General features: G+C 35.0%; 1 protein-coding gene across 3 annotated transcripts in view; it reads right to left on the bottom strand.

The window, feature by feature from the left end:
* Positions 1-13,452, bottom strand: part of LOC131669517 (ubiquitin carboxyl-terminal hydrolase 2-like) — a 759,386-nt gene that overhangs the window by 273,269 nt on the left and 472,665 nt on the right. For all 3 annotated transcript variants that reach the window (XM_058944435.1, XM_058944443.1, XM_058944452.1), the window contains one exon: positions 12,388-12,486. In XM_058944435.1, coding sequence (XP_058800418.1) covers positions 12,388-12,486 — 99 coding nt within the window. The remainder of the gene's footprint in view (positions 1-12,387; positions 12,487-13,452) is intronic.

Raw genomic sequence — 13,452 nt, 5'->3', positions numbered from 1 at the left:
GTTTTAATCCAATTACATATAGGGGATTAAGAAGATTAGGAGTAAAGTCGCTCACACTTAAAACTTAACGAGTGTCATAAGATACGTGATTTAAGGTGAGTTCAACTCCATTTAACAGAAGACAACTAGGATAAATCATCTGACGTTAAGGCGAATACACGTACAATCATACGTGTTTAACGGAGCGGCGGTTTGCTCTGCATCGTGGGAATTTGTTCTTATATAAATTTTTCATTTTTCAGATAACCTCCCCCGTTACAAGTCATATATATGACGTTATTAAATAAAAATTAGAAGAAATATAAGTTTTATTATTAGATAATTTGTTCAAATTATAAACAAAAAGCTTATTTGTAAGCGATGCTAGAATGATTTGCAACCGCTAGTTCATATGCTCTACTTGATAAGCACAAAAAGTGATTTAATAATTAATTATTTTGATTCTTTTACATAAATAAATGATATCATTACATGTATAATTAAAAAGTACATGGATTATTTCAGCAAACCAAGCTTTGTAGTTTTCCATTTTCGGAACTATAATTAAATTTGGAACATATACAGTCCCATATATTGATATCCAGGAAAGAGATATATAATTTTTGTTAATATTGTCTGATATTGTATTTTTAAAGCGTAAATAGTCTGGTAACAAAGTAACACTTTTCATTAGAATTTTTCCTTAGCTTAACCTTAAAATAACCTAATAACAAATATTAAGCTTAACATTTTTCAATGTTATATGTATACTACTGCAGTTTTTAAATATACTTAGCATTATATTTAAAGTCCTTAATATGTTTCTATCGTTGTTCTTTTGTTTAAATAAGACTATTAACATTTTAACAAAATTATTGTTATAAAAATTGTGCAGTGCCAATACGATTGATAAAATAGTTTTCACAGGTAAAAGTATTATAGAATGTAAATAACTAAGCAAAACGTCAACTGCATTTGACACATCTTTATCGTCAATTTCTTTTTCATTTCTAGATATAATTTCTATATTCTATGACGGGGTATGCATTTTAATGTGTGCTACGCCGGGCGCGGGTTGCGGGTTTGTTTTGTGTATGTGCGCACATGAGCGCGAGGTGTATGAACGTTGTCGCTATGCTACACAATAGCGCAGGCTTCAGCGACGCTCGATAAACATTTAGAAGATTTCCCACACGGGCAATCTCGAGCGTCTTCTCTGCGGCAATCCTCTCGCTGCTACCTTACCTCAGGTGTAGACACTCGTCTCCGGTTGAAGTTCCCGTTATTTGCCACCGTTACTTTATTCGGTAGGCTTGGCCTCGCTCGAAGGTATTTGGGATAAAATTCTGATAGCTGGAAACGGGCGTGAAAGCACGAAGTCGTTTTGTCATCACTAAGGTATCGATGAGGGAAAGGGATTCTAATATCAGGTCAGTCAATGATTACGAGGTGTGTTCAAAAAGTAAGGTGACTTTTCAAATTTCACGGGCAACGTACTTTCGATTATCGATTTTTTTGTTTTGTTATGTTGGTACACTCTTCCCGAACATCTCTACCAAGTTTCAAGTGTATAGCATTTTTTGTTTGGTTGTGAGAGGCTTAAAGGTTATAAGTGTTTTGCGTGCTCGGCGATTTCTTGCTATCGAAAAATGTGGATCAAAGGATTTGCATCAAATTTTGTGTAAACAATAAAATAAAGTGCTCCGAAACACTTGAAATGTTGACGGTGGCATAGGTGAAACTGTTCTGAGTAAAAAAAATGTTTACAAGTGGTACAAACTCTTCCAAGATGGCCGGGAAGATGCCAATATGAGCCTCGCTCTGGACGCCCAAGCACGTCAACAATTGATGAAAACGTTCAAGCAGTGAAGAAAATTATTCTGGAAAATCGTCGAATCACTATCAGAGAAGTTGCTGAGGATGTTGGTATATCGCTTGGCTCGTGCCATGAAATTTTTTCTAACGTTTTGGGCATGAGACGTATGTCAGCGAAGTTTGTTCCGAAATTGCTAAATTTTGACCAAAAGAACCGTCGCATGAGCATCGCTCAAGAACTGTTGAATGACGTCAACGTCGACCCAGATTTACTCAAAAGGGTCATAACTGGTGACGAATCATGGGTATATGGTTATGATATCGAAACCAAAGTCCAATCGTCCCAATGGAAGAGCCCAGATGAGCCAAGACCGAAAAAAGCACGCCAAGTTCGATCAAATGTCAAAGTTTTGCTCACAACAGTGAGAAAACATTCTTCGATTACCATGGCGTGGTGCATCAGGAGTTCTTACCATATGGACGTGCGGTCAATAAACAGTATTATCTTGAAGTTACGCGCCGTTTGCGAGAAGCAATACGAAGAAAACGCCCAGAATTGTGGAAAAACAATTCGTGGCTTTTGCATCACGATAATGCCCCTGCTCACTCATCTTTGCTTGTGAGAGATTTTTTGGCCAAAAACAACACCCCAATCATGCCTCAGCCACCATATTCACCGGATTTGGCCCCATGTGACATTTTCTTGTTCCCAAAACTAAAGAGACCTATGAAAGGACGGAGATTTGCAACGATTGAAGAGATAAAGACTGCATCGCTGGAAGAGCTCAAGGCTATACCGAAAAGTGCTTATGAGAAGTGCTTTGAGGATTGGAAAACCCGTTGGCATAAGTGTATTGTATCTGAGGGGGATTACTTTGAAGGGGACAAGATAAATATTGATAAATAAATAAATATTTTTTCTTAAAAATACAAAGTCACCTTACTTTTTGAACACACCTCGTATATCACACATCAAATTTATTTATCACTAAGGCGTCCTTTATTATTCACTATCCGTATATAAGTTTTGGGCCTGCACTGTTATCACGAATGTTACTCGTGACGTATACCGGCGTCGCTAACTTGTTCGCTGCCGTACATGAGTCATGCTTACTCGCTTTTGCTACGACGCAATACACACGAGCGCCTTTTGTCGTTTTGCGATCTCACGTGAGATTGCCTCCAACTTCGTCGAAACGCGCAAAACTATTAACGCGAAGCTGGCCAGCTTATATTACGAGAACAGCTCTTAATTACGTTGTCAATCAGATTATCCTCGCTTCGTATTTCGGTCTCGCTGGGAAAGTTACCTATGTCGAGTTAGGCGTCTACCGGATCCCTTGCGCGCGTCATTTCAGTATGCCCTTTACTTCTCAGTTTATCTTTACTCTGATGTCCCTCACAAAACGGCTGCATACTTTTAAAACGTGGGGAAATGTTCGCGCTCCGTAAAGACCACCACCGTTTCGCGAGTAGCTATTCTAGACTCTCTTCCTTTCGCTATCTCTATCTCGCTCTTCTCGCACAAAGCGCGCCTTCAACTCATATCCGACCAGTGCTGCCTCTCGCGGGCAATCGTCCTGACGAGGTGAGAGCGCGGATATAACATCGTTACAAGTCATACCAGCATCTTTACGTTCAATTGTATTAAAGCATGTTATTTGATTGAAAATTTAAAATTCTACTGACGTTTGATCTTACTAACTAATATTCATCAGTTTTTCTCCGCTATTGACATCAGCTACTTTGCATAAATATAGCTTGTTTGAAACGTTAAACGATTTAGAATTATAAGATTCGCAGTGTTTTAGACAAAAACGAACATAATTGAATATTCTCATACAATTAGCAATTTCACATTGTAGTACATAACAATTTCTTAAATGTTTAACTTTTTAATATAAACCTACATTATATAACAGCGCAAATTTTTCGTCATATAATGGACAAGTTTGGAAATTCATATTGAATTCTTTATATACTAATAGAACATTGAACTTATCATGTAGTACGATAAACTTCTATTTCGTTAACTAATATTTGTGTAACGAAATCTCGTTCGTCAACCATTTTTTTTAAGGTGGGCAAGTGAGGCGCACTCGCTCATAGTAATTGAGGCGGGAAGGGGGAGAAGGCAAAGAAATGAAAATAGTTAGGGAATTATACACAAACACAAATTCGCATTCAAACAAATCTAATTCTAATCAACTCAAAATTAATTTACACTTATATTTTAAACCGTACATGAATAACCGCATAATAATAAACAGCATTATAAAATAAACTCTTAAAATCAGCTTTTACAAATTCTTAATCTAATAAACACAACTACGTTCTTACACCTATTACAAAAGAGAACAAGTTAACTAACTAATCGCGCTCACAAATCTATGCAAAACACAACGCACGTCGCCCGGTAGATGACCGCCTTGACGACGAACCGACTTAAGCTACTTAGCTAAAAGAGAAAGTCGCCCGGCGAGGAATCGCCTGGACAATTTCTCTTTGAGCGATTTATGATACCGACCGTAATTGGGGTAGGTAGCCGGCGTGTGCACGCCTTGCTACCCACCTAACGTTTACAATTACGCTCTGTGCCATCGTTGAAAAGAGAAAGAGAGAGAGAGAGAAATTAATTTGCGAAACTTGATCTTCGATACCGGAACGGGAGGCCAGGCTGCGCCCTGCGCACGATGTTGCTGGTCGTCGCTGGGCAACTCCTGCTGGCTCCTCCAAGTAGCGTCCCGAGCAGATGCCGGAACAAGTCGTCCTCTGTCCTCTCGGTCCTCCTCGGCCCTTGTCAGTGTGTGTGTTCGGCTGGCCCTTGTCAGTGTGTGCGTTCGGCTGGCCCTTTGTCCTCAGCTGTATTTTGACTTTTTCACCGCTGGCCGTCTACCGTCTTACTCTGATCAACTCGGAAAACCTTCTGACTCTGCTTTCGACTTACTACCGTCTGTCGCTCGTTTTTCTCTTCCGCGATCTACAGCTTCTTCGTCGTTCTTTTTCTCTCCCCACTTAACCTACTTATTAGGCGGCGCGCGACTAATGCGCTAATTGGTTCGCGACGCGCGCCTGCCTAATCTTGCGTAGGACACACACGTCCCCAACTATCTCTCTCTCTCTTTCTAACACCTCTATACTATCGTCAGCGTAACAGCTTCGGGCCGTCTCGGCCTCGGTCGGCAATCTCCGTCGGCTGAAACAAAGACCGTGCATTAGGTGCATTCTTGAATGCTCCTAACGCTGGTCACCATGCCTTGCCGAGAGAGAGGGGGAATTGGGGAAAATTCCGACAAGAAAAAGTGCAACGCTTGCTCTCGTCACATATGTGAAACTTAAATAGTACATATTTTTTGTCACATACAGGACAATAAACTAATTAAACATAAAATTTGTTCATTATATTAAAAAACTTCTGCTTCAATACTTAATACTTCAAAAAAATCAAATTTATAATATTAAGACTTACTCTCAATGTTAATTTCTAAGAGGAGATAAAGACTAACCCTTATGTCATTTCATTACTCATAAACACAAGTATTTCTTGAATCCCACTTTGTACTAAACTTTTCATAAAAATAAAAGGAATCAAAAACTTTTCGAAATTTTTTGGTGATTTTCAACAGGCTATATTTCAGTGAAAAATGGTCGTACAGGAAATAAAAAAACAAAGTTTTCAAAACTTGAATACTCTAGTTTTATAATTTTTTGGTTTCAAAATTTTTTGGTTTCAAAATTTTTTGGTTTCAAAATTTTTCGGTGCACCCGTAGCCATGCAATCTTTGGATAAAGCACGAAGAAAAAATTTTCAAAATATTTACATTTTTTTTCGTTTTACGGGTATGGAAAAATTTTTTTGAGCTAGAACTATGTATAGGTTGCATAGCCTATTAATTCCATTTTCTTTTTATGGGACTTGGATACGACCATTAGTATTCGAGATATCGAATTTTGAATGCAAAAGGATCCTTTTTCATTCAATGCCGATGTCTCTGGAACTACTGGCCGCCCAGAAAGCGGACAAAGGATTTCTTTTTCAACAGAAAAGGCGTCAAAGGCTACTTCAGGATAGGGAGCTCCACGCAGAGTCATTTAACTCTGAGCTCTCGCAGCGAGAGGATGACGTCATCCGATTGTGGACTTAGAAAATTTTCGTGCAAGATGTTTATGCTCGCGCGCAACTAAGACCACTTATACTCGCGCATGACTATGTCCTTTCATGTGTCCACGCTTCTAACTCATATCAGACATTAATTACCTTTTTTCATTAACCCATTAAGGCCCATGCCAAACCTGGGAAAGATAGCGCCAAACTAACTATGCCAATCGTAGCTAAATCGAAAAAAAAAATACCCGTGTTTTTTCTTTTGCCATTTTCAATTGTTTATAAAAAATTATTTAAACAAATTATCAAATAGTTATTATTTTCAAAAAACTGATAGCGGCAATCGATTCTACGGGAAAAAACATGAAAGAAATGTATATAACGTTTTTTGTCAAATGTCAATTTGTTCCAAAAACAAATAACTGTAAAATAAATGTACTAGAAATGTCCAAATATACTAAAAACTTTTGTAATGAAAACTGAATCCATAATATTACATAAAACCGTTAGTCCGCCTCTCAAACGTGATCTCTAACACGGTTTCAATAGAAAAAAAATTTTGCAAACTCTTTGCAACTTCGTAACCCAACAATTACTATGTTAGTCAAATTTCCAAATGTACAATTTGTGAAAATTCAAAGCTTTCTGTCCTATTTTCTTAAACAAATTGACGTCTGACAAAAAAACGTTATATACATTTCTTTCATGTTTTTTCCCATAGAATCGATTGCCGCTATCAGTTTTTTGAAAATAATAACTTTTTGATAATTTGTTTAAATAATTTTTTATAAACAATTGCAAACGGCAAAAGAAAAAACAGGGGTATTTTTTTTCGATTTAGCTACGATTGGCATAGTTAGTTTGGCGCTATCGGCAATAGATTTTGCTTGGGATTTGGCGTATACACAGGTACCTGACAGACTTGCAATTGTTTATAGCCATTTTACACTAACAAATTGACGTCTGACAAAAAAACGTTATATACATTTCTTTCATGTTTTTTCCCGTAGAATCGATTTCCGCTATCAGTTTTTTGAAAATAATAACTTTTTGATAATTTGTTTAAATAATTTTTTATAAACAATTGAAAATGGCAAAAGAAAAAACACGGGTATTTTTTTTTTACGATTTAGCTACGATTGGCATAGTTAATTTGGCGCTATCTTTCCCAGGTTTGGCCTGGGCCTTAATGGGTTAACTTCAAAAAATTTTCAAGAGCAAATACATCACATTTAGTGCATTGACACTTATAATCAGCAAGGTATAATCCGAGTGCTAATTTATAAGTTCCAATGCTCATGAATGCTTAAAAATTTTTCAAAGTTAAAATGAGCGCATTGATTATGTAATTGATAAGGTGCAGTTATGACGCTGTTCAATCATCGATTAACGTACGTGCATTATGATCATACATTATATCAATTCATGAATGAAGGAAATATGTATGTGTGTACGTGTGTACACGAGAGAGAGAGAGAGAGAGAGATAGGGAGAGAGAGAGAGAGAGAGAGAGATAGAGAGAGAGAGAGAGATAGAGAGAGAGATAGAGAAAGCACAGCTCATAGCCACGCGCTACATGGCTAACTTGGGAGGAGAGCTCTCTCTCTCTCTCACTGCTCCACGGCTAATACCGTATTACGTTCACACGTCTAAGTTCTCATGTGACTCAAAAACTTATCTTTCTCAGCGTGCGACATAGTTAATGGAGCTATATCATTTCATAGGCGCACAATTCAAAGTTCTTTTCTGTTTTGCATGCTGTAGAGACTAAGTGTCGATAATAGAGAGAGAGAGAGAGAGAGATGAAAGTTAGCCGTGTGCGCATTAGAAAAAAGGCTATAGTATAAGTCATGTAGCGTCTTGGCGGTAAATAGTCGCATGCCATACAAGCTCGTTTAAAGGGACTTAACTATATTCGCTCGGAGCTAGAGTTCTTGTAGCATATAAAAAGAACTTAACCGCGTTCATAAAGACTCTTGTTTGGACATAGACGTGTGAGCGAATTTTAATTATCGCGCTGTTACAAACATATATGAAAAAGGAACTGACATATATTAAAAAAAGTACGCAAAGTGGAAGGGGGTAATTGTATAAAATGCGCGTCAAAATCGATGCTTCATCACATTCGGTCGAGCACAGTGATCATGGTACTTGTAATGCTTTAATAAGATATTGAAAAACTTTCAACTAATGAACTAACTTTTGATTTAAACTATATTTCTGTATAATTTTTTTTCATTGTAGATTTGGCATGGAAATCATCGTTCATATACAAGTACGATGATCAACCAATTTTTAAAGAACTTGCATTGATAGATGTCAATTACAATATTGAACCCGCACATTGGATTTTCAAGTCACCATTTTCTTGAGAAGAACTTCCCAGTCAATCCAAACTTGAAAATTTATGGCTTACAGTTAACTTCCATGGGCTTGATTGGAATATGGGAAACTTACCATACAATCGCCATCCGCTTGTTATATAAGACCTTGGTTGCTTAGCAGCTGACACTGTCGAAGTTCTTATTTATATAAAGGGACGTTAAAAAATAGAGTGGCCCACTAAACTCTATCTCTCTCTCTTTCTCCCTCTCCCTCTCTCCCTCCCCGTATTATTGTTAATCATTGTAAAATCCTATTCACGTGCGTTAGTCTTTTGGCCCTTCAAAGGCTATAATTTTCTAGTCATAAACGATATTAATTTTCGCATTACGTCATTTCGTTTCTTATTAGTTTAACGGATCTATTACGGATTAAACTTTAAACCGATTTCATCTAGGGGATTAGGTGAAATAAGCATTAGGTCACTCACACCTAAGATAGAACGAGTGTCACATATCAGGTGACTTACGATGAGTTCAACTCTGTTGGAAAGGAGATATTAGAACGAAAGTATCAAACGTAAAGGCGAATACACGTATACTTATACGTGTTTAACGGAGTGGCGGTTAGCTCTGCATTGTGAGAATTTGTTCTTTAATAAATCTATTTTGTACCAGCTAATCCACCGCATTACAATATAAAAAAAACTTAAAGAAATTAACCATTTTTAATTTACTATTTATCATCCATTCATTTCTTTTTTTTTATTCATTTTAACAATGAGCATTGGTGTGTTTGGACGCAAGCTCAGAGGAGCTGAAGAAGTTAATTTGAAAACTTCACATGAGATTCTTTTAACAGAGATTGAAAATATTAAAGATTCTATTTTAAAATTGAAAGCTGAGTTAAAAGAAACTTATACATTGATTGATCTTCATCGAGAAAAACTTGATATGAAAATTATAGAATAAATAAAAATAAAAAAAATAAAAAATATAACTATAAAAATTATAGTTTTTTCTGACATTCATAAGTTGAGCGAATCATTCATCCTCTCCATTACTCAGTTGACGTTACGAAAGGAGCGCGATTCATTTGCTGCAACTTATTTACCGTCTGCAGCAGCATCAGACACATTATGAATTCATTAAGTAACAACATTCAAAGTCGGGCTATAGCCTGCTTGTGTGAATATCTTAGTAAACCATACAATGTAGATGATTCTACGGTTCAAACAGCGATGGATTATTATGTACAGTCATTCATTGACGAAGGTGCGGAGCTGATCCATTTTTTTAACATTTTCAACCTATTAACGAATGATCTCAAAATAATTGAATATTTTATAGCCTTATTGACAGATATATGGTACATGACAAAGGATAAAAAAACGAAAAACTTATCTGAATATTTAATGGGCCTTTGTCATAAAATTACTCAGGAAGAAATCCTAGTTTTAGTACTAATAGGTTTGCTACAAAAGTAAAGATTAATGTTAGTCATTCCATACTCAAAGTTTTTATACAATATGTTGCTAAATGTGTTCGCATCACCATTGACAATTATCTCCGAAATGAATTGGTTATGGATGTATATTTTATATTCACAGTTTTATATCTACATCGTGAATATACTGATTCCGATCCAAAATTAAAAGTTAAATTTTTCAAAGGGAAAATTATACCTGTTTACTCTCCTTACACATATTAAAGATGGTTCTGCGTAAAAGAGCTACGACCTCTAAAAACGAAGATTGAAAATGATCAAACACAGAATCTAGAATACTCTCTTAGCTATGTAACTAACGTAATTGTCAACTATTATAAATAAGACAACGTAAGGATCAGATTATTCATCAGCTAGCATTCGAATAAAATGGACCGCTACACTTTAGTCAAGTACTCTCGTCTTCCCTAAGATGACCCAAATGAAAATTAAAAATAATCTACATGGAAACAAATCACTTCCAAATTTTCAACCAACACTAGTCATTTTCCAGAACAAAAAGGCTACCTATAGTTCGACAATGAAAAGAAGAAATACAAATGATCATATTACAAAACTTGTATAAGTATTATAATATAATAGCCATGGATACTTTTCTTATTAAATAAATGTGTTTAAAATTATAAACGTATTCAAAATTTGGTGATTTTGTTGATTTTTCAATAAACCTTATCCCACGGGGCATGCGCACGAGTAAGCCGGTAAATCCGGAACTTTCTACGAGATATATCGACTAGGCATTCCAATACGCCATCGAAAACATAAATGATATATTTTTTCAATCTGATTCATCGATTATCGGGGGCATGAGGCCGGGGGCATCCATCCACGTCGATGCAAGAGTCGGTAACTACCGGCGGGACCTGCATATCGGCACACACACACACACGTACACACACACACACACACACACACACACACACACACACACACACACACACACACACACACACACACACACACACACGTACACACGCACACACACAACGGTCGGCTATAATGCCAGTCAAATAAGTCCATCATCGATAAAAAACCTGCCGATAAAACATCCCATAGGTTGGTAACATTGGATTGATAACGTTACCGACTGCTGGTAAGAAAGGAATAAAAACTCGCATGGTAAAAGTGGCTTAGAACCCAACCCTTATAGCCCTTACTACTAAGGCTAAACAAATGCCTATTTTGAGAAGCTTCTGAAATTCTACTTTTTGAATGGTTTTAATACTTTAGAAAAATGCTTGAAGACATGGATATAGAGCTAAAAGAAAAATATATTGAGAAATAAAAAAAATGATTAAATAAGATTTTTATATCTTTTTTAAGCACTTATTTAACAATCCTTGTATAAATTTTTTACGTTTATGAGTATAAAAACTATGATGATTATTTGTCAAATTTGTTTCGATAGTGTTATAAATTAAGGTATTCATTCGTGAGAAAATGCTTGTCTAACTAAATTTTTCCTGTTACAAAACAAACCAAACGGGATAACAAAAATAATAAGTAATAATAGTTTTGTAATACATGATTATTTATTAAAATTCGATCAAACCTTTGCACTTTAATCGATTTCTTTGCTATCTTTATAAAATCTTGAATCTTAAATGTATGTAGCAACACTAGAAACATGAGTACTCAAATATCATAATACAATCAAACTCTCGTATTAATGATATATAGATCAATTACAATTTTCAATAAGTTAATCAATAAACTAAAATAAGCGCAATGTCAAAGCTCAAAGAGTAGATTTGAAAAATTTTATAATATAATTTAAATAATTACAAATATAAAAAAATATATTTTGTTTAGTTATTTTTATAAGTAGCATTCTGATTATCTTAACTTTCAAATTTGGTACTTAATAATAATAACGGTTATATATGAAATCATTTTTATAGGGAGTAATCACTGCATTACACAAACTTTTAACAGCATTTCTTTTGACTTATGTCATTATAGCAGTAGAAATAGAAATTATATATTCAAGACATTCCGTTTGTACGGACGTATGCCTGAAACATTAATAGGATAACAACATCGTAAACTTCGTTTAGTAATATTCAAAAGTGTATTTGAAATTTTCTGTACGTTATTCAAGTTTATTAATGAATGTAAAGTGTATTTCTGGTAGTACTAACAATTCGACTACACGTTTCGATCGGTTGTTTACTTATGCTAAATTTTTAAATTAATTAGATTCTATTTTTAATTCATACTTCCAGTGAATATTATGATATAGTTTTATAAAATAATTGCATAATTCATAGTTAGAAGAATTATAAAAGTTTGTATCACATCTGATATTATCTATACTATACAAGGTACATAAGAAATTAATTATTTCAAACATTGCATATATAAATAATAATACTTTTCCAATATGTATTCAAGTATATTGCAAATAATTTTACTTCTAATCTAACTGATCGCCTTCAGTGAATATAGTCATAGAATATTATGGAAAATAAAAGAAAATGAATTATTCAGTCGTTTTAAGATAATTTTGCAGATTGCTCTACTCCCTCATAAGCGATTTGTCATCCGGTCTCACGAGTTTTATATTATTGATAAAGACAAAGCAGAAATTGATAAGTTGCTAATCAATAAACATATATATAGTCTATAGTTTAATTATTCAAATAAGTTGTGTAACGTACCGTATTTCCAATGTTTTGCAAACCATTTAGGCCGTCGTGCTCGCCGCGAGTACTCGCTAATCTACATCTTTCGGTAGATATGCCGTTTGAACTGCCATCCTATTAATGTTTATAATAATTTTATTAGTGGAATCCAGGAATTAATTGTGAACTACATTTATTACATAATACTTCTTATCTTTACTGGAAAAATGCAGCTGGAAATTCAGTATGATTTCCATGTAATTAGATATAGATTCCGCGTGGATTCTATTAGATTTTTAGGGAGAATTTCCAACTGAATCCAAATAGATTTTTAATAAATCCAGGTAGGTTTTCTATCAAATTTAGATGAATTTTTATTACATTATTTATAAAAATCACCTTTTTTATATAATTATTGATTTAAATAGCTTTTTAGTACATTAAAATATTAATATTAATAAGAAAAGAGAAAAAAAGTAGTGGATTGATCGTGGCTTAAAACCAAGATTTCTTGTTTTCCAATCATACTTCACCGTCTCAGCTATTTTCTTAAATTGATTACATTAAAGTATTTCACATATATAATTAATCATCAGATTTATATTGTATTTACAATATAATTATGTTATTTATTTTATTGAATATTTATTTATTAATCAGAGTACCGTAAAATCCACTTCAGCAACTTTTACCAGAGATTAGTAGGGAGATTGCTGACGGCAATGCTTCCGAGCGTGCCCGACCAATGTTACTGGTTCGAGCGCTCCGTAGTGGCCAAAGCACCGAAGCTGACGTACATTTTCGTTCGGCGCGAGAGGGGAATACCAAACGTGCGTCTAATATACAGAGGAGAATAAGAGAATGTGCGTCTGACCATAATCACGTTAACCGATGGGCGAGGCGAAGCAAGAGTGCGAGTCTGAGCACTCGAAGAGAATTTCGTCTCGGCAAATTTTTTCTCTTCGACCAGAATAAAGGCTTCAATTCCCACTCGATGCAATTTTTTTTTTATTGTGCATAATTGAATATCTCGAAATATCTTAATTATTACAGTAAATATCTACAACTTAAGCCCCTTTTTTAATTACAAACCCTCGTACA

This window comes from Phymastichus coffea, unplaced genomic scaffold (genome assembly GCF_024137745.1).
Source record: "Phymastichus coffea isolate CEN01 unplaced genomic scaffold, Cenicafe_Pcof_1.1 PCOF00008, whole genome shotgun sequence".
In the NCBI taxonomy this organism is placed as follows: Eukaryota; Metazoa; Arthropoda; class Insecta; order Hymenoptera; family Eulophidae; genus Phymastichus; species Phymastichus coffea.
The sequence above is the reverse complement of the archived record's forward strand: the minus strand, read 5'-3'. Positions and strand labels throughout refer to the sequence as shown.